The 27,468-nt window shown below is 37.5% G+C and overlaps 1 protein-coding gene across 1 annotated transcript in view; it reads left to right on the plus strand.

The window, feature by feature from the left end:
* Window positions 1-843: 843 nt before the first annotated feature.
* The window catches only part of LOC126818529 (FMRFamide peptide receptor frpr-18), a 39,217-nt gene continuing 12,592 nt past the window's right edge, over window positions 844-27,468 (plus strand). The window contains exons 1-2 of the mRNA XM_050545992.2: window positions 844-1,122; window positions 27,339-27,411. Coding sequence (XP_050401949.1) covers window positions 27,360-27,411 — 52 coding nt within the window. The 5' untranslated portion in view covers window positions 844-1,122; window positions 27,339-27,359. The remainder of the gene's footprint in view (window positions 1,123-27,338; window positions 27,412-27,468) is intronic.

Raw genomic sequence — 27,468 nt, forward strand, 5'->3', positions numbered from 1 at the left:
ACTGTAAATCCTTCGATTAGTGTTTAATCTCCGCTTCCACCGAAAGTGATGTCGCAGACACGTTTTGTATCCTGTAGATTTATGTTACTTTCATACGTCAGACCGTATTGACACAAACTAGGTAAATTCTGAACTAACTCATGGTTCAATTTTATACTGGTAATACGCGCAAGTGTCTTTAACAGTGGGGGGGGGGCGGACGACGGGAAGAAAACCCACGAGAGAGGACAGGCGACCTACTCCTTGGCACGTATACAAGCTGGATAATAGAAACCACGCCACATGACTCAATGACAGATCTTATGGTCCAAAGTACACGCGTTAATTCATTCGCCCCCGCCCCACCCGACCATACTGTATTGATTTATAATAAATATCAATCGTATGTTCTCACATTATCGAATATAATATTATATAATTATTGACACTTGATAGAAGCCTGTGGTTTTGGTGAAAATCAGTGTTAAAGAGAGTTGATAAATCCTAATATATAGCAACCGTCGCATGGGGCCTTTAATATATATTCAGGAATTTTGCACAAGATTGAACCATAGTGATTTACGATATGGTTGCCGGAATTAAATCACACGATTAATTCGATATTTAGATCGATATACTAGTAGGTAGCAAAGGTTATTAAATATCTCCCGCTTCTTTAAGCTCAAGTTCAGTTTAATTTGGCATTTGATACCACCACGGGTTAGAGTGTATATAACAGTTGATTGAGGCAAGCATGAAAGACCTGGTGGAAGTTAATCACAGTCGAAGTAGATAGGGAGCAATCTACAGATAGCGCAAATAATAGCGTGCTGAAGAGTTCTCGGTTAAATGCAAAGAGAACGGCACAGCGTTGCCTTGATGACGATGTCTCTCGATTGAGATCGATAAGATTGTGGAACCCGCGAGACGAAACGATACAAAATCTTATGTTCAAACAAATGACCACTACAAGCTGTTGGTTAGTTGGGCGAGTTTTATCTGTCATCCGAAATAAAAGTTTGTCAAGCGAAAAAAAAACATAATCACTTGGATACTTGTGGTTAATTTGTAATAACTTCTTAGTTTCGTATCGACAGCAGGTGCCCGGAAACAACGATATACAATCCATGCTGTACTAATCAGGTAAGTTTTCCAACTATTAAAATTTAACAAACTTTTTTTAAAACTTGTGTAATATGTTATATGGCCTATAAATTTGTATTGTGTTCTTGTATGCGTGTTCCTTCTTGCGATCTCTATAGTTTTTCTTCACCAACTATGGATTTGCTCACATAACTTTTTTCCCCGGGTAGTAGCTCAACTAGGCCCTCAGGTGTTCTTGAGACAATAATTTCACTTCGCTTAATTTGAATTGTGTCGCATCAAATTTATATGCCCCGCGGAGGGGTAGAACTAGTCTTCCAGATGTTTCAATGGTTTGCCAAATTTGATTTTGGGCACTTCAAATTCATCTGTGACCCGGGAAGCAGTTTAACTTACTACGCCCTAGATGTTTCAAGGGTTAAAGATTATTCAACTCTACGGAACACAAATACATTCTTAGTTCCAATTGTTTTCATGACACAGCATTCTGCATAGTAATTATCTTAGTTTTTCTAACTTTTAACAGTTTGTGTGAACTGTTTTAAAACCTCAAATAAGGATTTTTAAAAGACCCCAAATGAAATGATATGGATTTTAACATCCTACTTTTCTACACCGAATTGGCTAATGAAGACGCGCTTACGCTATACATTTTTCTATCAGGGTAATTTTAACTGTCAAGGTTTCATTGACGTGTATGTATGTATGCACGGGGCCTCACGTTTTCTTCCCATCCGAAGGACGAGACACTGTCCTTGCCAGACCCTCCGCGCTTAATAAAGGCAATCGTTTCCCCGTCAAAACGTCGCATAGTAATATATTTAATAATGGTGTATCCATAAAATATATCTTAAGTTAAGATAAAACGAGATGATGAAAATGCCATGGCCGGCGATAACGGTATCTGACATTTAGTATTTATGCGCCAGTAGATATATATTATATATATAACACTTTTTAAAGATATAGATATATGGAGAAAAACAACATGTCATAGACATTTATCTTGATCAAAGTGTATTTAAATTAAATAGATGGGACATTAAACCGAAAAAAAACCAAACGGAATATACATTTTTATATTTTGGCACAAGAAAACCTTTAATTATATGTATTAGGGACCAGCTTAGTTTTGACTCTGATTTAAAACTTTGCCACTAAAATAAGGTTTGTTGAAGGTAACGGTTCTGTCTATAAATGTACGATTTTTCTAGAATGTCTCTATAGCAGGGTAATACACATTAATTGTCAATTTCATCGTTTCATATTTTAACAATTACAAAATAAACTGCACCATTAAATTCCTTGTAATGTTTATGAGATCTTCCGTTTGTAATACCCACAACAAGACCGGGACATTGTCGAAACGTCGTGTTATATGTAAAAATAAATGATTGTGTTTTTGTTGTGCTCAATCCCTAAATGCTACTGAAGGATTATAATTAACGTCAGTCCTTCATGTTTATAAAATTGTGCAGGAGCCATAAAAAGCTCTTGATACCTTAAGAATATATCCAGTTTAAAAGCAAACAAAAACTGAAAGTAGTTTATTAATCTCAATATTTAGGAGAGCGATTTAGCTAATTTGCAGGAGTCTTTAATGATTCCTTTGAAGGAAAGCCGACGTGTGTCGAGAGGAGCAGGAGCAAAAACTCCCCTTAAACGTGAAGGACTGTTAACGTATTGAATTGAATTCGTTTTGGATTTTTTCATATAAAATATAAATTTAAAGGGTTGAACAAAAAATAAATTTAAAGGGTTGAACAAAAAATAAATTAAGAGGTTTGAACAAAATTAATTCAAGGTAGAAGAGACCGAGTGTTTATAATCATAGTTCACAAGATCCTAATGGTGTATGAAATGAAATGAAATGGGGTTTTACTTCCTACTGTTTTGCTCCGAACTGAGCTAATGAAGACGGGCCTACTATTATATCGAATTCCAACTGTCAAGGGATCTTTTACGTTCACACCAATGTGTACACAGGACCTCGGTTTTTCGTCCTTGTCCTTGGAGTTCAGTTTCTCGTCACTACAAAACTTCGGCCATTTCCAAACAAAAATAATATTTTATTTCTGTTGGCACAAGTGCATTACAAGATAATGATGTTTATAAAACGGTGTTCCCGCTTACTTTTCGTCGATTTGGAACTCTTCAATTGTTCTTTTAATGTACGCCCACGTCAGTGCGTAAATGGGTATTCGTCCCACCAAACGACTAGAGGCTGTTTCTTGCTAGTACCATTGTCATGCTACATTGAAAACCCGAGAACGGTGTCGGTCTACACGGGCAACGAACCCCGGACTTCCTGGTTAGTGACCCAGCGCCTTACTCATTGAGCAACCGCGGCTCCCAGCATTTTACAGACGGAGGTCGTCGTAATGCATAAATAATGAATATGTACCCAAATTCTGGTGAACTAAGTGTACGTCAGATTAGAATTGAACGATTTATATATTTCGTAATTCCTAGCATTTCTTGACAGTAAAACGTTTCTCTCAACTTACAAAAGATACATAACATACATTTTATCTGGTAGTTCTTATGTCTTAACATCAATTCTAGTCGTTCGGGTAGGGTCAAAAAAACGATGCCCCGCGTACACATTGACGTGCACGTAAAAGACCCCTTTATACTGTACAATACGGGCATACTGTACAAACGTTCCCTCATTCACACACTGTATGGCGTATGCCCGTCTTCATTAGCGCTGTAAACCCCATTGCTGTCTTATCAATTTGATGAAACGAAAAGTACAGTTGTCAAACAGGATAAAAGATCTATTCTCTTTTATAATTAGAATTTGTTTTTTTTTTCTATTAGCGCCTGGACTATGATTTATACTTCGTGTAAATTATACAGTGACAAACATTTCCTGGAATTTATGAGGCTCGTTTGAATTAGTATTTTTCTAGACCTTGAATCACAAGAGAAACATTTTGTTTAGTTTTTGCTTGTCAATCGATTTATTGGTGATCAAAGCCTTTTGGAATTTACATCCGTATCGTTTTCATGCAGTCATAAATTTTCCAAACTTTGTTAGGATAAAAGAATATTAGAATGAGCATTACGACGATCATAAATATCCTTGTATTCTCCACAGATTAGCAATCATTTGTTCTATAATAAAATCCTCGAAAATGAATAGTCTTACACAGTAATTATGTTTAATGGGTCGTAAATTGTATTACACGTTAAAAGAAAAAGGGAAGTCAAATGGAAGAATTAAGTATAATAGTGTTGCAATTCGTTAAATGCTTTTACATTCATGTTGGGTCGTTAGTCTACAATAATCATATTCATCACCTATTTGTGTATCGCGATAATACTAAAACAAAAGATTCGGTTGTGCTTTTAACGTTTTCTCTATGGCACTATGGAAACACTTCTGGAGAATCTTTAGCTGAGATTTAAAAGCTTTTAACGATTCAACGCTAAGGCAATGAATTCTATATCAAGGGAACAGGGAATGAAAAAGACTTCTTTTGCGATTTCCCGTTGTACGGATAGTCAATACAGAAGAATATTTTTTGTGGATCTTTAGAGTTGATGTAAAACTGTACGGAGTGTTGATATCTTTAAACAAAAAATAATATTATATATGTGAACATACTAAGCAGATAAAAATGATATTAGGTGTTCTATAAAGTGTAACCATAAGCCATTTGATGACATTTTCGGGCTTTGTAGACTTGGGGCAATCATGTGGGAAGTTATTTATATGAAAATAATAGTAAATATTGGAGGACCACACTACACACAAAACAAAGCCGACACGACGAACTTACAGACAAGACAAACTACACAGATATTGCAAGAAATAAACAAAAAAATATCAAATCAAGAGAATGGATCCGGGGTCCAACCGTAAGCGTAGATTGCGCTGTTCAGTCACGGGCATGTAATGATACGCGCTTCACTCAACTTATTATATTTTTTTTTCATGAATAAACCATTAGACTATCTAGGAATATTTAGTTTTATCTTCATCAGGTGAAAATAGTCAGAATAAAGATAAAAAACGACAAAAACATAAGATAAAAATAACAGAGATTGAGTGCTAATGCCATTGGCATGATGGAATAACTTTAGTTGGAGATAAAATGAAATATAGTAAAGAGTTATCTTTGTAGGTATCTTCATTAGTTTAACATGTAGTTTGTCTGTGAGGTTTGATCAGTACCCCCATGCATGACTCACCTGTGTGAGTCTTGAACTGTGAGAGTTTTGAACGGGCATCAGTTGGTGTTGTATTCACACCCCCATGCATGACTCTCCTGTGTGAGTCTTGAACTGTGAGAGTTGTGAACCAATGTTTTGTATCTAACAAAACTAGAAATCGTCTTGGAGTAAGGAAGTTCTGAATTCTGTAATCTACCAAGGGCTCTTAAAACTCCATCTTTATCTTTGAACAAACCATATTGATTCTTCAATGATTCCATATTGTCTCTCGTCGTCAATAAAAGTTGAACTTCTTTTATCCATAAATTTTCGACTTTCTGAATATCTTCTACTGATAAACAGCTATCGAATGATTCAATATTAGTCTCGTTCGTTTGAATGATCTTCACAAATTTCATGACATAGGCGGTAATCCGTAAAAACCCGTAACCCGTAACTGAAGTTATTACAGCTGATCATTTCATTCAAGTTTTCATTTCTAGTGGGCAGTAAAATAGAACAGAAACTGTTGTCTGATTTGATTTGCTCAATTCTCCGATTTTTAATTCAACTTTACAATCTTCTGGAATGTATTCTTCATTATTCTCTGGGTTGACTTCTGGATCTTGAAGCCAGATTACTGAATCTTTCAAGAATTCATTTGGATGCATACCCCTTGAAGGAATATCTGCTGGATTACTTATACCTTTACAATGATTCCAACAATAATTCTGGATAAATTGTTTCAATTCTTTAGTTTGATTCTTGATCCAAAAGAGAGCTATTTTACTGTCAGTCCAACAGAAAGTATTGTTGATTTCTAATTCAGTTTGAGATGTGTCTTGAATAGTGACAACCAGTCTCGATAATACCAATACCGATAACAATTCTAGGCTGGGAATGGAGTGTTGAACTACGGGAGCAATTCGTGTCTTTGATGCTATAAATCTAACAATGGTACTTGTCGTGGTTCGTATCTAAAGGTAAATGACGTCGCCATAGGCATTCATTGGTGCGCCATAGAATCCATGTAAATCACAAGAACAGAAATGATTTGATCGTGTATATCATTGAAATAATATCTACTTAGACTGAAAACTTCTGCCTTCGCCATGACATCCACTAATGTATCGAATCTGAATCTGAGTTCTCCACCTAATGGTTCATCCCAATCAATTCCTTATTTGTAGAGGTCCTGAAACAGAATCTTGAATTGTACTATAAATGGTGATAAAAGTCCTAAATGATCATAAAATCTGGAGAAACGCTAACACATGTCGTTTGGTTGGGAGAATATCTCTCGCAAATTCTGATATTGACCGTATGTCGAATACTAGGCTATCTTCGACTGGATGCCTCGTGACTCCTAATATCCTGTGATGATTCGTTGAAATAGTGCTTTAGAAAAAGAATCACCATCTTCCATGACAGGTGACTCAATTTTACTGAACTTTATTTCGTCTGAATTCTCGTCGTTTCGTGTGACATCACCCGATTTGACTTCATTTGAACTTTCTTCTGACTGAACTTTCTCCAGAAGATACTTCGAATTTTCTTAAATTGGAACGACCTTCAGCCAGTATGGATTAAGATTTCTGATAGAATTCGTATGCTGAATTTTTATCATAGGCGCCCGAGGACAGGTCATCTACATACATTGATCTAAGGAAACCTTTAACAAAATCAAGATTTTAATCAATGTATTGTTCAATATGTTACTTAATTGTCGCATTTAGCAAAAATGGACTTGAAGACACACCGAACACTACACATGTAAATCAAAGGACTATCAATGAAGTCAACTGGATCTTGCCGAAGCATCGTAGACAATTCTAACTTTCGTCGTTGATTTATCTATTTTATTACAGGATGGTGAGTTAATTAATGTACATTTCCAACTTCAACCATAGCTGGTTCTTCACTTCTTCAATTATTCTCCTCTTATTTGGTCTTCAATCCATCTGGACAGTTTCTTCCAATATGGCCCTTTTTAAGGCAGACATAACATCTTTTATATCGACTGAGTATTTCCTTTCTAGCAGATATACTTGTTACAACTTGACAAGAGTTCGATGTATGATTTGATCTACAGTATGTGCAGCTAATTTGATTAAAGTTTTGCTGATTTGGGTTTCTGACAAGTAATGATGTCGTAGATCCAGGTCTTTTTTTTAGGAATATAATTATCTGGCTTACCGGCGTGCTTCTCCTGACAACTTTCATTTGATCTGGATTGCCGACTGGTAAATTCTCGTTCCCCGGCTTCCAGTTCTTTCAGTAAAGGGGGATCACGTGGCTAAGTGGGTAAGACGCTGGCTCGCTAGCCTGGAGGTCGGGTGTTCGATCCCTGCATTGGCCGAGAAAGTTCATCCAGATTTTCCGGCGTGGTTCCCCCTTGTCAGTGATGCAGGACGGAGGGCCTGACAAGGACAGCGGTCTAGTCCTTCGGATGAGACGAAAAACCGAGGTCCCGTGTATACATTGGAATGCACGTAAAAGATCCCTTGGCAGTTGGAATTCGATATAAGAGTAGGCGATAGTGCCGCTGCCCGGGCAAAATTTCCCTCATAGCACACTGTATGGCGTATGCCCGTCTTCATTAGCCCAGCATAGGAGCAGAACAGTAGGACGTTAAACCCCATTTCATTTCATTTCATTTCTTTCAGTAAAATATCTATAACCCAATCTAGCTTCCAATCATCTCCCTGGACTTCTCTACTGACTATAAGACGAAGATCTGGGGGTAATTTATTCATTAATATTGAAGATAGCACACTACTGTAGGATTCTGATGGCACGCCAAAGGATCTTCGGGCTCTGACGTTTGATTCAACTGTATCATATAAGGTACGGAGAGCCTCCGGGTTCTGATTGGTCGATTTAATATTTGGGAATGCCTTCATATGTTGTATTATAAATTGCTTGTTACCAAAACGTTTCTTTAAGATTTCAATTGTCTTTTCGTAATTACTTGATATAAGAGATAAACTTGCAATTGCATCTCCTGCCGCTTTTTCTACTAGTGCATTCTGATAGTTGAACTTATCTATCATATCATATCTAAGTTTGGATTTTTATGAATCGCCACTTCAGAGGAGTCCAAGAAAGTTGGCCATGCTGATAAATCTCCACTGATTTTTTTTCAAATCTAATTTATCAAGTTTCAGATATGACCTTGAATCAAAATGAACTGGACTTGCTTGTAGCAGGCTGGGTTCTAATTGCTGAGGTTGAGTAGGCTGAATCATTCATGGTCTCCAAGACTTTCAATTTATCGGTTAGTGCCGCCTTGGTTTGAGTAAGTTTCATTTCAAATTGATTAGTTTCTTTGTCTTCAATAACATTGGCATATTTTATTTTATCTACAGAACCGTTTCATGTATGTACGATGTCTGCAACGCGCTGTCTTTTTCTGGGAAGTTCTGACATTTTACCTTTCTATCAATTGACCCTACGTCTATTTAATTGTTTGCAATCGAATTTTGATGACAATCTTAGCTTGAATTCATTCCATATACTTGATTTCTATCCGTCTCGTCGGACCATGTAACAGAATTTCGGGTCCTTTTGAATGAATTAAGACTTCGTTCATTTCACATTTATCTTACATAAACATTACATTTTCGGCTCGTGATATTCCCAGAGTTCATAGCGGTATAGTCTGAAACCTGTCTCCGAACAGAACTGGTAATGCTTTAACTATGGGCAGTGATAAATTACGGTACAGAAACTGGCCGCAAGAGATATGCAATATCAGCCTTTTTATATTGTCGTAAACTTTCAGCTCAACATATTGAGCCTTTGGGAATTGGTTCTTCGAAATTAATCTCGTAAATTTCTTTCCGGCGTAAATATATTTACGAATTACCTAATTGAGATACTAATGGTACAAGATACGTACATGTCTAAATAAATTTTGAACACAAACATACTCCGATCAATATTTAGTACCCGGTGTAATTAGTTAATGGGCGGGATTGCGGAGGGCAGGACGCGAAATTGTCTTCCTAAGTATCACTGTGCTTTCGGGAGCCACAGTTACTCCCGCAAGATGGTAATTCCGTAACCAAGCTTCGATTACGGTGTTGGCCTGGAATGTTCCCGGGGAACATATGTAGTGGACATATGTATATTCAGTTACAAACATATATTCATTAGATTGTGGTTAATTTGACGGTGATACATATCCCATCTTTCATTGGATGGGTTGAATGGCTTAATGGTTATCGCCTGTGCGTTGCATCATAAGGTCTGTCATTGCGTCAACTGGCGTTATTCCCCGGTTGTACGTGACATTCCTCCCACTGCTAACGACCCCTACTCGCAAGCGAATTATTGAAATAAAATTAAAGCATACGCTAGTCCTGAAATGACGTAGTTTGTGTCGAGTGGATGTTAAACCCGATTCCTCTTATCTTTCTTTGATATTGTTATTTCCTGAGGTTAGGTGGGTGTAGTTGATGGAATGTCAGTAGAGATGTTGTTAATGGAGATGCAAAAACAAACAAGATTAATTGCAAGATCGGGTTAAGAAAATCGGTTTCTAATCTGTACAACTATTATAATCTTTAAAGTCCGCTGTGCGAAGTGAACAGATCGAAGGCGAGTTTCAATCTCAAAACAAAAATCAACTAAAATTATCAAATGTAGATGGCTTAATCGGCACGCGAAAATCTAGTCAAAAAGCTATGAAAACAAATCAAAATATGAACGGTAGATTGAGCTGGGATTCAATCGAATTTTAAAGATGCATATCAACAGATTTTTAGCGAAATTTACGGATGGTGCTAGGTTTTTCGACCGGATCTCGTTTATGCCGTCTGCAGTGGATACCGAATGTTGACAATTTTCAATTCATCATATCTTTGTAATGACTGAACCATTTTTAAAGCTGCAGTCACATCTTACGGTAACGCACGTGGTTGACCGTGGTGGTGGAATGGCGTAGTAGACCGTCGTTAAACGTAGGTAACCTTAGTTCAACATAGTTAAACGTAGCTGTAAACGTAGTTTGAACTGCAAGAAACCCATGATTTGACCGTGGTTAGCCCAAAAATTTTCAACGCATTCAAAATATCTTTACGGTGAACTTGGATGCCAAAACCCAACTGTGACTGTAGTTTGAAAGTAGTTGACCCAATAGCTGACCGTAATTAACTCAACTTGACCGTAGGGTTACCGTAGTTGACCGTAGTTACTTGGCCTTACCACCACTTCGAACCTACTTCAACCTATTTGACCGCACGACCGCCGCTTTAGACTGATCATCCCTTCAAAGATTCAACTTTAACTATATTGCCCAATGGCTTAGATGACATTCCGAGAGTGTGAAAAGCTCTGATGAGAGTACAAATTGCACAAAAATAAAACAATACTAAAATTATCAAATTAACCGTGGCCTAATCTGCATGCGAACAGCTACTCCAATAGACGTGAAACAAATAAAAATATTAACGGTGGATTGGCCAGGGATTCAATCGGATTTTAAAGAGGCGTGTCGAAAGAGTTTAGCGATATTTACCAAGTGTGCTGGATTTTGACCTCATCCTGTTTATTCTGTCTGCACAAGGAGGCCTAATGTTTGCATTTTTTCATTTCATCTTTGTAAATACTGAAGCATTTTTAGAATGATATTCCTTATAGAGATTCAACTTTCGCAATATTCCTCAATACCTCCAGTGCCGTCCAGCGAGGCTGAACGTGTGCGAAGTTCAATTCTAAGCATGTGTATGGCAAGGACTAGGGTTATTCGGCACTCGCCGCCTCTTCTAAGGAACTCCAAATATACCATATGCTACTCCCGACCTGACCTTATAGGTTTTAATGAGGGACCATGGCCGAATACATCATAATGCCATATATACAAATCATGGGTTTGCTCTCAAGCTTACACACGAGACGGCGTATGGTTGCCTGTCGAACCTCATGGATTTTCTCCGCATACTCCATTCGGTATTGTTTCTCTCTGTCGCTCTCTCAATTTATTACATCATAAATATATTCCTTAAAGTAAAGGATATTGAATTTTGATGAAAATGTATTATTATTACAAATTATTGAATATATCAATTTTCACATATTTACCCGAATTTTCATCTGGGGAATTTTAATATTTTACGGTGTTCGATTTAATTCAGTATATTGATGAACTATCGTTCCGCGCTTGCTTTTATTTCCAAATCCCTTACGTTAATTTAATTTACAGACTGGCATGCAGTGAAACATACGCCCACCAGCAGTCTATTTATATAAAAGGAAGGACGTGAACGCATCAAATTTAGATAAATCTTCGCCGTAACAAAGTGGTCTCTTGGGGTTTCCATTGACTTTATGGCCATTCCCAGTAAGTATGACAAACCAATTAAGGTTCATCAATATCAATATACCTTGGAAAACCTGAATACATCGTAGAATGTAATGCGGCGAAACATACTCCCACCCTCAGCTTTTTAATAGAAATGGTGTTGGCTGAGAAAGTTCGTGTGATGATTACATGAATAACTAAAAAACTTTTACCATGGTCACAAGTTTATTAATAAGAGTATTGACAGCCGTGATTATGTGATACACAGACGGTTCCATTTGTCTGCAACATTTGATACGTTGGACCATGTTACTGCCTATATGTCTGGTCATGTACACATGTTACGGTTGGTGGCATATGTTAAAGATAGTTTCAAAAGTATGTATCGTCTGCTCCCTTGACAGGTTGGAATAAGGGGTGTTTGGAAATGCAATGTTACTGTTGGTAGCTATGTTAAAGATCGTTTCCAAAGTATTATCATCAAAGATATGTTTCATCTGCTTCCTCGAACCTTGCGCGAGGAGTCCCAAAAGGATCCCTTCTAGGGCCAGCTTTGTTTACTCTTTATATCAAACACCCCTGCTATATGGTCTTCGGCTTGGGATGGAAACCACTCCACGTGACTTGGTGGCACGTCTTTAATAAATATAGAAGACAATAGATCGTTCTCTCCAGTACTTTAATCCCACTCCTGTCTTACACAAACAATTATTTTTATTTTTTTTTTCGGATGAAAAGGTAAAACGATTTGTTTGACTACAGCTTGTTTATCGCTTTATTCCAAGCCAATTATAATTATTATTTATATATGACACAATTGAATAAACAGCATCGTTTATCAAGTTCTTTGTATTAAGTATTTATATGGACCAAATTAATCCCAATTTATTTTTCAAGAAAGAGGATAAGGACCTGTGATATTTAGCAATGTTCTAGTAATCAATATTCTCTGAATGTCTTACTTCTAATTATTTTCAATCACCATTTCACATAGTTATTTTGCCAGAAATGAAATAAAACGGGGTTTGACGTCCAACTTTAACGCACCAACTGGGCTGATCAGGACGGCGGTACACAATATTCTTTAAGGGGAATTTTGCACAGACAGCGGCGCTACGACCTGGGCTAATCCAGACGGCGGTACACAATATACAGTGTTCTTTAAGGGGAATTTTGCCCACACAGCGGCGCTAATACCTGGGCTAATCAAGACGGCGGTACACAACATACATTGTTCTTTAAGGGGAATTTCGCCCAGACAGCGATGCTATGATCTATTCCTGTATAGAATTCCAACTATCAAGGGTTCTTTTACGTACACGCCGAACGATTGGACACTGTCCTTGCTAGGCGTATGTTCTCAGACGAACGTTAATCTCCATTTCATTCCATGCTGAACAATGTTCATTTACATCCCGATATGTACCTGTGCTTGCTCTCTCTCTCTCTCTCTCGTGAATATAACCTGTATATACGAATCATTAGCAGATAAAATCGATGCTTAATCGATATATAATCTGATGTTCTCAAGATGATGAACTAATTTATTATTCGGCAAATGTCGATTACATGGTTAAGTGAGAATAAAGCATTAACAACAGACATAGACCTTAGACAGACTAATTAGCCAGCAGCATTCTTAGAACTTCTGTCCTTCGACAAAGTGGACAAATATAGTCCCAGGTTTCAGTGAACTCGAGTACTCGTAAAATATATATTATTGCAATATCTCTTGGAAAGACTGAAATAGGGTTTAACGTGCAATCAACACAAACTGGGTCATTTTGGGACTAACATATGGTGCAATTGTATTTCAATAATTTATAGTCATAATTATTATCTGTTTCTGATGGATTACATATTTGATTTATTTATTTATAACACAATTTAAAAACATGACGTTGGTGTCAAAGGGTTTACCGTCCTACTTTTCGCACTATCTGTCTATTAAATACGGACATACGTCATACAGTGTGTGTGGGGGGCGAATGGTTAGCGTGCGCGTTGCATCATAAGGCCTGTCTTTGAATCAACTGGCGTGGTTTCGATTTCGCACATGTACGTGACAGCAAGGAGTAGGGTCGACTGTCCAACCTCGTGGGTTTACTCCGGGTCCACCGGTTTCATTTAACTACAAAAGACCCCTGCGCGCAAGCGAATAATTGAAATAAAATTAAACCATGTGTAGTCACGAAATGACGTAGTTTGTGTCAAGTGGACGTTAAACCCTATTTCTCGCTCTCACACAGTGTCCTCATTCTGAACATCTGAGACACGCTACCTGCGGAGAAGTATCTCAGACCCAGTCAGTAGCCATGATATCCATATCACGTGATCTACACATCACAGGTCATGACATTGGCGTCAATGGGTCATGAGGTCAACATTGTAATCAATAGGTTTATCTTCAGCATCGTGTCCGTTGCACCCATAAAGACTATATAATTCGTACAGTCCCAACATGTTCTCTCTTCTTCCAATGATTTTTCACAAAAATAACATCTACAACTCATAGAATTGACGTTGTCTTCAATGACAGCGTCTGCGAGGAATGTTCAAAGAGGCCGCCATATTGCACTATTTTGTGCATCGGTCGGGTCTATTTCAGATATACACAATCAATTCTGTTGATGTTTTTAGCGTTGGGATTGACTAATAGTTAATGTGTTTCAGTTCTAAAACAAATATTTTAAACTTTAACGCAAATTTAGAAAATAGCCAAATTCTGGCTGGGATTACTGAGCAAAATGGCCATTCACTGTATACGTGCGAAAAAAAAGCTAGCCGCCAATTAATTTTCGTACGTTAGTTACGTACGACGGTGTCCTATGCGGGAAATTTTGCCAACGGTTACAAGGCACCTCGGTTTTCCCTACCATGCAAATCACCAACCACTGTGCTTTGCTAGGCCAGAACCAACGTTGCAAAACTTCAAGGAACAACACCGGCATCGAACCCATGCCCTCTGGTTAGTATCTCAGCAGCTTGCCTCGTTGCAGTGGAAGGAAACCGGAGGAATCAGAGAATACCTTATAACCTGACTTTGTACGGATGTAAGATAAAAGAAACGCGTGACAACTTACTGATCATCCAGCCTCATTTATACAGTAATCGACATAGTTAGCTTTCTGGTTTTATTAGCGGTTTTATTTGATGTCTATACATTTTGTCTCGAACAATTACCTCAGAATGGTGTCCATGGAATAACTTACGGTAATCTGCCACAATTGGGAGTTGCATTTAATTTGTAACGGAAGGTCTATTAATTGTATACAAAACAATTTATTTGTGAAAACTCGACTATTATAAGAATGCAGCCTTATCATTCGCCAAGAATTTGAATTTTGGTACAGACTTGACCAATGAAGGTAGGGTGTTGTTGATGATGTTGTTTATGGGGCTGTTTGCGGGCAGTGACGGATCATGAGGTCCTCGGGCCCTGAGGTAGTGTAGCTGCCGAGCTCCAGTGACAAGATGACACCCTAGAAATTTCGACTTGAAATGGTGGTCTGTGGAGTATATCCAGGGCAGAAAGTCGTATACATAGTTCTAAGAACTCAGTGTTAATCTAGATTAGTGATCTGAATGAAGTTGTTGGGGATCATATTTCCCGATAGTGCAGGATTTGTTTCCTCAGGAAGACTCTGAGGATTGATTCAAGATTTTTTTTCTAACGGTTATGTCACTTTCCTGTTATCCAAATCCCATTAAATGAGTTTACAAAAAGAATTAATAAATAACATCAATAAGACAGTATGAGTCAGTAGCATTTCCGGCGGTCGACACGGAGAAACGGGGGCCGGCGGAAATATTGAACAATTAACGATACCACTACCTGTCAACCAGAAATAATATTTCGGGTTTCGGGTTATGGAAACGTTTCTGATTTCAACTTTTCGCTGCCAAACCACCCAACGTGGAATCATTGACATCAATTTTCTTTGACCGATGCCCCCTACCTTATAATTTCAAAATTCATCGAAAAAAGGCCACTGTTTCATGATTTTGGGAAAAAGGGCCTTCATTACTTGTTTCTACAAAATATAAAACAAAATTGTCACCAAATCACCTAAGGGGCCCGGGCCCTAAGCATTTTCCTCTGTTGCCCTCGTCATGATCCGTCACTGTTTTCGGGATCATATGACCACTTTTAACCTTAACCGCAGCACTGGATTGGCGTCTGAGAATTCACACTTTAGCGACAACGTGTTAATAGCGCGGACATGGCAGTTCAACATTCTTCCGATAAAAAGGAAGTCTGTCACTTTGTAATTATGTGAATTGTCTGTCGTTCTTTTAAACAATTACAATTACGAGGAAACGTTCGACAGGATATTTACACACACCGAAATGCATATTTTACTTTAAACACATTTTTATTCAGATAAGATTCGGGTTATATCCATACATTTTCAAAAACAAACCAAGGTCTTTTATTAATTCGTCTCCATTCTTGTTAATCAATCAGTGAGTTACTTTTCTGCCCCTACTAGGCTAATGAAGACGGGCGTACGCCATACAGTGTGCTATGGGGGAAATTTTGCCTGGACAGTGATGCTACGGCCTACTCTTATATTGAATCTAAACTGTGTACACGGGATGTCGAGTTTTCGTCTCACCCGAACAACTGGACATTGTCCGGTGGGTTAACTTTTCTTAATACACTTGATCGTATATTTGTTAGGTTTGTTTAACATTATATTATAGATTATTGTTACATGCCTGAGGATAGCTTTTCGGTGGTACGGAAACCCGACATTGGCGTGCATGTAAAGCAGTGATTCTCAACCAGGTGGGCCTCGAGATCTTCCTGAGGGTGCTGCGAAATTTTGAACGACACAGTAAGATTATGCGAAAAACCACGTGAACCCGATTGAGTATTCACTGGTGTCTACTGATAAGTTCATAGATGTGTTTTCTTTATTTAGTTTAAATTATGCTATGTGTCTATGACTATTCAATGTCTACGGATGTATTTCGTCTGACTTACCATGTTTTTATTTTGCAAAATTCAAATATTTTTCATATATATTTAGCTATGCAGGGGTGCGGATATTTTTTCATGTGTTCCAAAGTGTGCCGTTGGCTAAAAAGGTTGAGAACTACTGATGTAAGGGAACCCTAGATAATGTGAATTCGAAATAAGAGTATAGGGCGTAGCGCAGCTTTTCGGACGAACGTCCCTCACAGCACAATTCATGGCGTATGCCCTTCTTCATTATCCCGGTTGGGGCAGAAACCGTTATTTTGGGATATGCCCTTTATGATAGTTTTGTTCTGTGGTTCCAAATAACAGACTGAATAACAATACAGTAAAAAAATGAAGGCAATGGAGATGGACGTTTTGATTGAAATGAATTCCACAGAGAACAATAAGCCAATCTCTTGAGTAAAACTGAGAAAATCCAATTTGATGTAACAGAAAAATCCTGTCACCATATGCTGTAAGACGATAATGGAAGATAGCTGGGTCTATTGTCATTGATGTCTCTACATGGAATTACGTATCATGTTGTTAGACATACTCATTATAGGACTCATCCCACTCTAAAATTGCTTCAGGATTTATCTACCGCTATTCAATTTTAGAATCCCCAATAAAGATGATTATAGTCCGTTAAATGAGGTGTCGATTTGAACAAAAGTGTTTGATTTGGGTAATTTAGTAATACTATACTCTTCAAAAAAAACGAAGGGGATATTGAAATGCAAATACCTATGCAGGTTGCGATATGATAAATAGTCATAGACATTTGACATGCTTTGAGAGTATGTTCACAGATGAAGAACTTATCGCCCCAACAGAACCACTGGACTGCATAGGCGACACGCAATAGCGCCATACACGTGGGGGTGGGGGGTCATTGTCAAGGAAGGGTTGATGAAAGGGGATATTGAAATGCAAATACCTATGCCGGTTGCGATATGATAAATAGTCGTAGACATTTGACATGCTTTGAGAGTATGTTCACAGATGAAGAACTTATCGCCCCAACAGAACCACTGGACTGCATAGGCGACACGCAATAGCGCCATACACGTGGGGGGTGGGGGGTCATTGTCAAGGAAGGGTTGATGAAAACTTCCGCGTACTAGTTTATCTATCCATGGTTGCTTTCCTATCGGTTTTTGCATAAGATTTACTGTCTAGCTTATCTTTGCTTTGGTGTGTTACGTTTAAATTGTTCGTCGACGTCAACGGACAACACTGCAAGAAATGGCCGTGGCACTGCAAGAGGAGTAGGTCATTATTTGCTAGTCCTTCTCTCTGTTATAGTCAGGGGCGTATTTGCTATTCCATCTCTGTTATAGTCAGGGTTGTTAATTTATAACATTTTTAGATTCTAGTTTTAGCACCCGCTTTTGCTCATAAGTGTCTGTCATTCAATTGCTATGTTTCTCTCCGTTAAATGGGGTGTCGATTTGAACACAAGTTTTATCGTTATATCGTACACTTGTCCTTATAGATTTCCGGAAAAATAATGCTATGAGTGTAGTTCGTTCAATTTATAGTCTTTCACTTCTTTTTAATGTTTTCCCACTTTTCCGGCCATGATTTTGAGGCGGAAGGAAATCTTAGTTAAGAAATTGGTTACGTTGAAATGTTGGGTGGGTACAAGGGAATATATTTAGTGATGGTGCACAGCATTGCATATGCACGCCTTTATTTGAAAAAGATGATGTTAACCCCAGTTTCAGTTTAATTACGCACAGCAGCTATTGGTTTAAAGTGTACCCCGCAATAGTGATATTGGAGATAAGCAATCTGGTATGAAATTGTTTTTTGGAACGGAGGGGGGTTTTTTCTTCATTTTTTTTGTGTTTTTGTTTGTTTTTTTGTTTTGTTAGAAATTTCACAGTAGATTCATAGCGAATCGAGAAGACGATTTTTAAAAGCAATGATTGCAGTTTTGTGATAAATTCTGATATTTCACGGGACATTATGTAATAAATTTAGCTATTTGGACAACGAGTTCACAGAAGATAATACGTGTTAACATGTTCTTGCTATACTTCCAGACACGTATGTTAAGAAAGCTATTAACAGTTGTCTTTATTTCTGACAGATTAACAATACATAAAATAATATTAATTCTCCTTAGTACCACGTTAGAGGCGTTTTTATCATCTTTCACGTAGTTAAATAGTCTGAGTGGTTTAATTTTCTTGTTTGGCAGACATGATTGTTTTATGATGTAAATACCGACAGACTTGACACTGTCAGAAAAGGATTTTGGACAAATAGTACATAAATTGAGCATGTTTATGATTATCTTGCTAATCATACGAGAATCAATATTGAAGGATTCCTTTCTAAGTTATTCAGATATCACGGGCTCCTTTCCTAGCTATTCAGGTATGACGGGCTCCATTAGTATAGGGATCAAGGGGGTTATCTCCCCTAGGCACCGAGAAATTTCTGACTCGTGTGGAACATGCTAGAGTCGATTTGTAGTGTATCTGAGTAACTGAATATATGTGATACTAGTTGAGCAATATGATTATGATATAATGAGGAAAAGAATGCCAACTTGAGGGTTCTTCTCAATGTTTTACAAAGACAATAACTAAACAACGTAACGCCAGCGGTATAACAACGTATAATATCAACGCTATACAACTGTAAAAATACAACAATATAACGTCAACATGTATTCAATGGTCGTTGTTTTCTGTGTTTATTCTATAACTACATGCAAATCTCAAAATACAATGTACTATCAAGATTATGAAAAAACAAAAATCACCAATAACGTTAAAATTTATCTTTTTTCCGCCCTTTTTTCTTTTTTTTCCACAAAAATTGTGGTTGCCTAGTGGTGACATCATTACAGTTTGACGTAATTCGGAAATTGACGTCATTCTGGATAAACATAGTACGTGTCCAAGCCATTGAATACAACCATAGGTTATTCAATGGCTGTATTCAACGCCTGTATTCAATGATATTTGCTTGTATTTTCATCTAGTTATAGAATAAAAATACAGAGTAACTTCGTTGTTATACAAAGCTAACAATTAAAAAATACAATAACAAAAAAAAAGAAACGAGATAAATATATCTTTTATAGCTCAGCGTGACGTTAACGTAACTTGGATTTAATAATCATAATTCATAACTATTTGAAACCGGAAACAGATATGTTGTGTATGAACATTCAAATAAAATATCATTTACGACTTAATGGCCGTCTGCTAAATAGCTCAATCTTATTCAGTTTTATCATCCTCGCCTCCAGGTTACTTCCTCTCAAAGTTGTTGATTTGTATAATCATAATAAAATTCCGTTTCTCCAACTGTGATATATTTTCATTTGGGTTTTTTTTTTCAAAGATCACTTTTTATGCTTAGATCCAAACACAGCCCAGATTCTACTCTGCAAATATCTAATAAACAAAATATATTTGTCCAAACGACGGTAAATCTGTATTACATATTACTTAACAATAATTGACTGTTACAAAAAACTAGTTTTTCAATGATTTAAGAGGTTAACGTCCACTCGACACAAACTAGGTCATTTTGTGACTAACGCATGATTTAATTTTATTTCACTGGGATCCGGAGGAAACTCTAGAGGTTGGACAAGAGACCCTACACCTTTTCACGTACAGAGAGAGAGGGGGGGGGGTTAAGGTCATTTCGGGACTAACATACGGTTTAATTTTATTTCAATAATTCGCTTGCGCGTAGGGATCTTTAGCAGTGGGAGGAAACTGTATTGTCACGTACAAGCGGGGAATAACAAGAAGAAGAATATCAGAGTTGCTCGTGCCTGAAGGACTCGCTGTTGTAGGCGAACTCAATCGTAAACAAACCCAGTTGTGCTTAAGCTTGCTACACCAAATACTGTTAGGGGGGTTGGATGGCTTAGTGGTTAGCACGTGCGCACTGTATGATTAAGTCTGTCATTGAGTCAACTGGCGTGGTTTCGAATCCCCGGTTGTACGTGACAAGGAGTAGGGTCGCCTGTCCAACCTCGTGGGTTTCCTCCCACTGCTAAAGACCCCTACGCGCAAGCGAATTATTGAAATAAAATTGAACCATATGTTAGTCCCGAAATGACCTAGTTTGTGTCGAGTGGACGTTAAACCCCATTAACTGCTAAGGGTTCTTATACGTGCACGCCAATGTGTACATCAGCATTTACTCGTGTAGAGACCAACGGAAATAACACCTCTATTCAATTCCGTCCAATACTTTATTTTGACATAAACGATGTTCTGTTTTAGTTAAAAACTAATATATCAGAATTTGTTTTAGGCCAAGAACTATTTTATCTTTTAGCGAGACTGGAGGGTGTCCTGTCTGAAAAATCAGTTTAGTTGGATCGATTTATTAACTATAGCTTAATGAATTTGCTTGACATAAAGAATACGTCTTAGACGGAAGCTAGACCGCAACAACTGACTGACTCTTTTATTATATCAATTATTGTAATCTTAAATGCTACTTTCCCAAACATGGGATGACCAATGCCAGTTATAATCAGCATCCATGATAGATAAAGATATTTTAATTTATAGCAGAAACCGTATCTTAAAACAGTTCATCACGATTTGGCGGACATCTCTGTATAAAGGATATGAATTGATCTGGTTTCGACTTATTACATCGCATGCATAAATGAACGCACCTCCAGACCAAACTGAAATAGAGCAATCAACCGAAAACAAAAACGGAATAAAATATTGGTTTAATTTCAAACCGACTGATAATTACCACGGTGCTCTTTCACATATCTTTGTTAACCGTAATACTGTTATGATCAGATAAAAATGATTTATACCGATCGTGAACATCATTCCTTTAATAGACCACCGGGAAGAATACGGCTGGAATAATAAAAAGCAACAATAAACAACTTAATTGTTTTAAGTTGTTAATTAGTTGGTTCATTAATCCATTTTCCCATTATATCGAGACCAAACTATTTACTTAATTTCACATATTGATGTTATCTTGCCGTGAAAATAATATAGGATTTTAATATCCATTTTTTAAGGTTTAATGAACATTGTAAAATCACTGCACGAGCCATGTATTCTATTGTTTCGGGAGCCATTTGTAATGAATAAAGACAAATAATAATATATTCTACACAACAATGCAGAATTAATTAGTAATGGCCGATTAACAAACGACAAAATAATAAGAAAAAAAAACTAAGCCAATAAAATACAAATTGAATGGTGTTCCCCGTCTCCATTAACAGTTGGTTGTTAAACCCCATTTTATTTGGTGTTCAGAATACAAAATCTATTTTCAAAAAATACCGAGAGGCTAATCAATTATCAATGAGAGCCATTCACGTATCCAGGAGAAGCGCCAATTGCACGATCTATCATAACAATTGGCAACGGAAGCTTCGAATATTCTACTAGGGTTAATCTCGGATTGATTCGGGAGGTTTTAGCTGTTATTGATAAGCAGTCTACTAGAAGAACTATAATAGATGTTTTAATACTCTGACAGACTATAGGAACCCGTTATCATTCATCTGTCTGTATTCAATTTAAACATTTGTCAGAGATTCAGAATCTGCACACATCTGAACTCTTTTGTGATCCTGGTGTGTATAAATGCAGGTAATGTCAGTTGTTGTCCACAGATTATTGTTTGGCCAAAATTTGAAGCCATGCATTAATATTGATAACAGAAAGCCAATAAGTCGTTAGTGTACAAGTTCTCTCATATAACATACTGCACCCAGTATGCCTATGTCCGTCTGCATCAGCGCACGATTCAGAATCAGAACGGATCTTAACGCTTTGGTGACCATGATGTGTAAATACAGGCCATGTCCGTCTTCATTAGCGCACGATTCAGATTCAGAACGGATCTCGGCCCTTTGGTGACCCTGATGTGTAAATGCAGGCCTTGTCAGTTGCCGTGTAGCCAAAAAGTGAAGCCATACATTATAATGGATATTGGTAAGGTCATAATATCAGGAAAGCCACTAAATCACAAGAGCGTACGACCTGTGCTCATAAGTAGGACGTTAAAACCCATTTTATTAAATTTCATCTACTTTCGACAGTCACTGCTGTATTAACACTGTATCTTTTTCGTGTTTTATCACACGTTTATTTGTATTATATATTTAGTATCGGTCAGCGACAATGTAGTCGAGCACTGGGTTTGCTATCCAGGGTTCTACTCTAAGTATAGTCCGAGAAGAACCATAGGATGTTTCAAGTAATTTTCTCACTCGGCAATGAAGACATACAAGAACAACCAAATATTTTCACCAAGTCGAAAATTCTTTTGGATTGCCGTTCTCGTTAACCCAGTCGCGTCATTTGAATTCGTGTGGATTGAGTGGCGTTGTTGCTAAAGTAGCTCTTAATTTTTATTTACGCGGCTACAAAAATTGCCCGGAGAAAAGTGTATGATATTTAATTAAATTACATTATGAACTCGCCTGATTAATTATCAATCAACTGCGTAAGTTCATGATACTTTGTATTTTGGGTTGTTTTAATTAATTCAAGGAATTTTTATTGCAATATCTGCAGATTAATTTCCAATAAAATAAAAAAAATATCCCCGTTTTGTTTTTATTTATCATTTCGTCGTAAAATTACTTTATATTCCAATAGACCTAATATATGAGGTGAGGGAATAAATTTGAATTTTTATTTCACCGTAGAATTACTTCATATTCCAGTAATTAATTTGAAGTGGGGGAATACATTTGAATTAATAATAATGAGCAACATTGTCCCCCATATTCTATAATGTTTCCTAGATGGATATATATTATATCAAAAACAGAAACATAAAGTGCATGTATTAAAAAATATTTTTGCAAAGGCAATAGTTATAAATCTTCTGATTGTGTGATTGATGCCTTGTCAGAAATGATACGACATTTGTGAGTATTCAATGGGATCATTTATGTAGTCCGATAAACCTAGCATGTTTACATGGAGAATAAACAATATCCAATCTATGACCATACATCATATCAGCATAAACCATTATAGCTCAACCGGAATCAAGATAGTTAATGGAAATATGACTCTACTTGATATGAAGTACCAGCGTCAGTTGTCTATGTATTTATTACCTTTCAGGATTCACTTAGCGGATTGATACAACCCGACCACTCTTAAAATTGTACATGTCATTCGTGGGTCAAAAACGCGTAATTAATTATTAGTTTTGGGCATTCTTCTTTTGTAACTGTATCAATGACAGTTCCGACTAACGCATAGTATACTTTAAAAACATTATAATTTTTTATATAACACAGTCAATGTGAAGACGATATATCTCCTTAACTTGAAGTGGTGTATTAACTTTCCATTTCCATTGTTCCCCTGTAAACGTTTCATTTGGAAGCGAAAACTGAAACTAAAATTAATTTTTAAAAACCTTGACTTCAACTTATTTTAATAGATTTTATCCGAACAATAATCGGAATAAATAAAGCACCATATGAACCAAATTTAACATTATATTTTGAGCTAGATCAAAGCTGTATTTGGTTGAATTTTACGAAATATTCGTTGAGTAGACCTTTTTTTTATTCTTAATTTATTACAAATGAAATGATGTTTAATATTTTACTTTCCTGCACCAAGCGGGCTAATGGAGACAGACATACGCCATGTAATGTGCTATGACTATTGCCGTCGAATTGCAAATGTCAATGATTCTTTTATGTGTACACAGGACCTCGGCTTGTCGCCCCATTCGGAACGCCTAGACGCCCTAGACGTCCTACCCTGCGAAGCGCTCCCGCCTTGCAACACTGGCCAGCGAAAACCGGTTAGGTCTATTTCATAAGGCCAACTTTAAGCTTGGTCAAAGGTCACGAGATGTAAACGCTTACCCTTACCCTAATCTACAGTCTTGCCAACAATCACGTGCCGTAACCTTTTTTACATCTCAGGGACCTTGATGAAATCTTGAGTTGGCCTTGAGAAATAGTTCTAGCCAGGGAGATACCACACCACAATCCGCGAAGAACTTGTCCGGACAACACCGGCTTTACTCGCTGAACCACCATGCCTACATTAAGTACTTAGAATCCTATTTCGAATGATTAGTTGTTACAAAATAAGTGCGTTAACACCCCACTTATGAGATCAAGACATTAATCATCGATATAATCAAATGATGAAATGATTTTACACGTCTCCATACGTCTGGAAATACGAGACCCTTGTGTAATTAACAAATAGATAATTCTACAGCGCCATTGTAAATGATAAGCATTAGTGGCAATCATCGTAATGGGAAACATGTTTGTGACAGGTGCCCTATAGGTAAATAAATAACATGCTTTCTATTTGCGTGTAAATAATGTATTAGATCAATCAAATCACAGATTTCTTGTCAACGTCGTGGTCGTTGATGTGTTTGAACGGTTCACAGTCCGTAAGTAATTTAAAATCGCATTCATAGTTATCTAAATACTGACATATCCGATATAACTCATCAGTGATTAATTGCAATATTGAGAGAATACATTTTGGCACCAAGAACTTATCCCCAAGCGCTCACAACCCATCTTGTTGGTCTTCTTCTTGGTGGTGGGTTGTGCGTGGGGGGGGGGGGGGCGACTCTTTTCGAAAAAAAGCCTATAATGCTACGCCAATTCAAGTACGATCAACATGCAACTTGGCATGCTTGTTCATTGGACAACTGCGGATCGATTGACTTATTTAGATTTTTTAATTAATCATGTTCGGTGAAATATGTGAACAGTTGATACTGAACGAGGAGCTACGGTGCTTAAGTGAATAAGGCGCTGGCTCGCTAGTCTGGAGGTCGCGGGTTTGCACCCGGTGATGGCCGCGAAAGTTCATCGGAATTTTCCGACGTGGTTTTCCATTGTCAATGGTGCAGGACGAAGGTCCTGAAAAGGACATCTGTCTAGTCGTTCAGAGGGGACAAAAACCGATGTCCCTGGTACACGTTTGCGTGCACGTAAAAGAACCCTTTGCAGATGGAATTCGATATGCTTAAGCAGTGTCTTGAGATATATTCTTTTCCTTGTTCCTTACAAATAGTACCCAAAACCATGGCCATAAAGTACACAATGTTGTGTACTGTTTTACAGTTTAAATATTGCATATTAGAATCCTGTAATTCTAAAGCAAGATAACAACATTAATTTTGATTGAAATGGAACAATATTGAATTCTAATTCGTGTTTCCAATATTATCGATAATACTGAGTTGGAGGCCCCGTGTACACATTGGCGTGCACGTTAAAGATCCCTTGACAGTTGGAATTCGATATTAGAGGAGACCGTAGTGCCGCTGTCCGGGCAAAATTTCTCTCATAACACACTGCATGGCGTATGCCCGTCTTCATTAGGAGCAGAACAGTAGAACGTTAAACCCCATTTCATTTCATTTCGTTATTGGAGGTTTAGTTCCTTTAAATAAATATTTAGAATACATTTTAACATTTAATAACGAATACGATAGAAAATCAGGTATATATCAATTACCTTCCTGGAGTACAAAAATGCAATAAATTAAAGTTATATCTCTTGGGAAATTTCGCGGTGGACCTTCACACCGAGATATTTTATGACTCGTGAGATGACTTATTTGATGATAAAGCCAATTTTTTTCTCATTATTGTTTAAAGATTAATATTGTTAGGGGTTTCATGAGTGTATTTGCCGGATCTCAACCAATGAGAATGGAGTCTCTACATGAATGAGTTGTAAAAAGAAATACAGCATCATTTACAAAATTTGAAAACTATGATCTGTTAAACGAGAGGGAAATTTGATGTGGTATTAATTCTAAACCGTGACAGAATATTTAATATAATTTTTAGAGACCTCCAAAGTAGTCCCGCAGTGGCGTGCGTTTAGTGCTGACAACAACAATGATGGATTAAAAAATATACATGTCAATTGGATTCTGAATTTACCCAATCTCATCACGTACCCATCTCCCTCCCTGTCACCACCACCCCACTCAACCGACGGACACAATTAAGCTCTGGTAACGAGCCAATTACTAGTAGTAGCGATAGTTCTCTGAATAGAAAGTCCTCTGTAGGATGGGGGTGAAGTGAAATAAAATGTGGTTTAACGTCCTACTGTTCTGCTCCGGCTACGCTAATGAAGACGGGCATACGTCATACAGTGTGCTATGAGGGCAATTTTCCCGGGCAACGGCACTATGGCCTACTCTTATATATCGAATTCCAACTGCCAAGGGATTTTTTACTTCGGGTTTTCTTCCCATCCGAACGACTAGACAGCTGCCCTTCCTTGTCGGAAATCCCGATGAACATGGGGTGAAATGAAATGGTATTTGATGTCCTACTTTTCTGCACCGACTGGGCTAATCAAGACGGGCATACATCATGCTATGTTCTATGAAGGGATTTTTCCTTACGCCGTAGCTGCGACTTTTATTTCGAATTGTAAAAGTTTCTTTTACGGGTATGCCAATTTATACATAGTACCCCGGCGATTCGTTCCGTCTGAACTACGAGGCACCGTTCCTGGTTATGCCCTCTGTCCTGCACCACAATGACAACAAGAAACTACATCGGAAAATCCAGGGAGCGAACTCGAGCCCTCCTGGTTAGCGAACTTACTCACTGATCCACCGCGGACACCTATTTAAATAACAAGTCCGGTGTAGGGTGGAGTGTGGGGTTATGGTTGTTAAGTGGAGTATATTGCGCTCCGTCGTAAATACAACCTAAGACCCGCCTTAATGCGACCCGAATGGGCTAAAACAGAGATTCTTAAATACATAATTACACAAATCAGTAAAACAAACATGTCTCATATTTTTCAGTAATCTCAAGACAAAACCAAGATGGACGAGATGAGCAACCTGACTTTGGATATGGACCAGTTTAATTATACAGGTAAATATGTTTAATTGTTGACGAATTTGCTCACAGATTACTCCACAATGATCAGCA

The sequence above is a fragment of the Patella vulgata genome, chromosome 4, assembly GCF_932274485.2.
Source record: "Patella vulgata chromosome 4, xgPatVulg1.2, whole genome shotgun sequence".
NCBI classification, from domain to species: Eukaryota; Metazoa; Mollusca; class Gastropoda; family Patellidae; genus Patella; species Patella vulgata.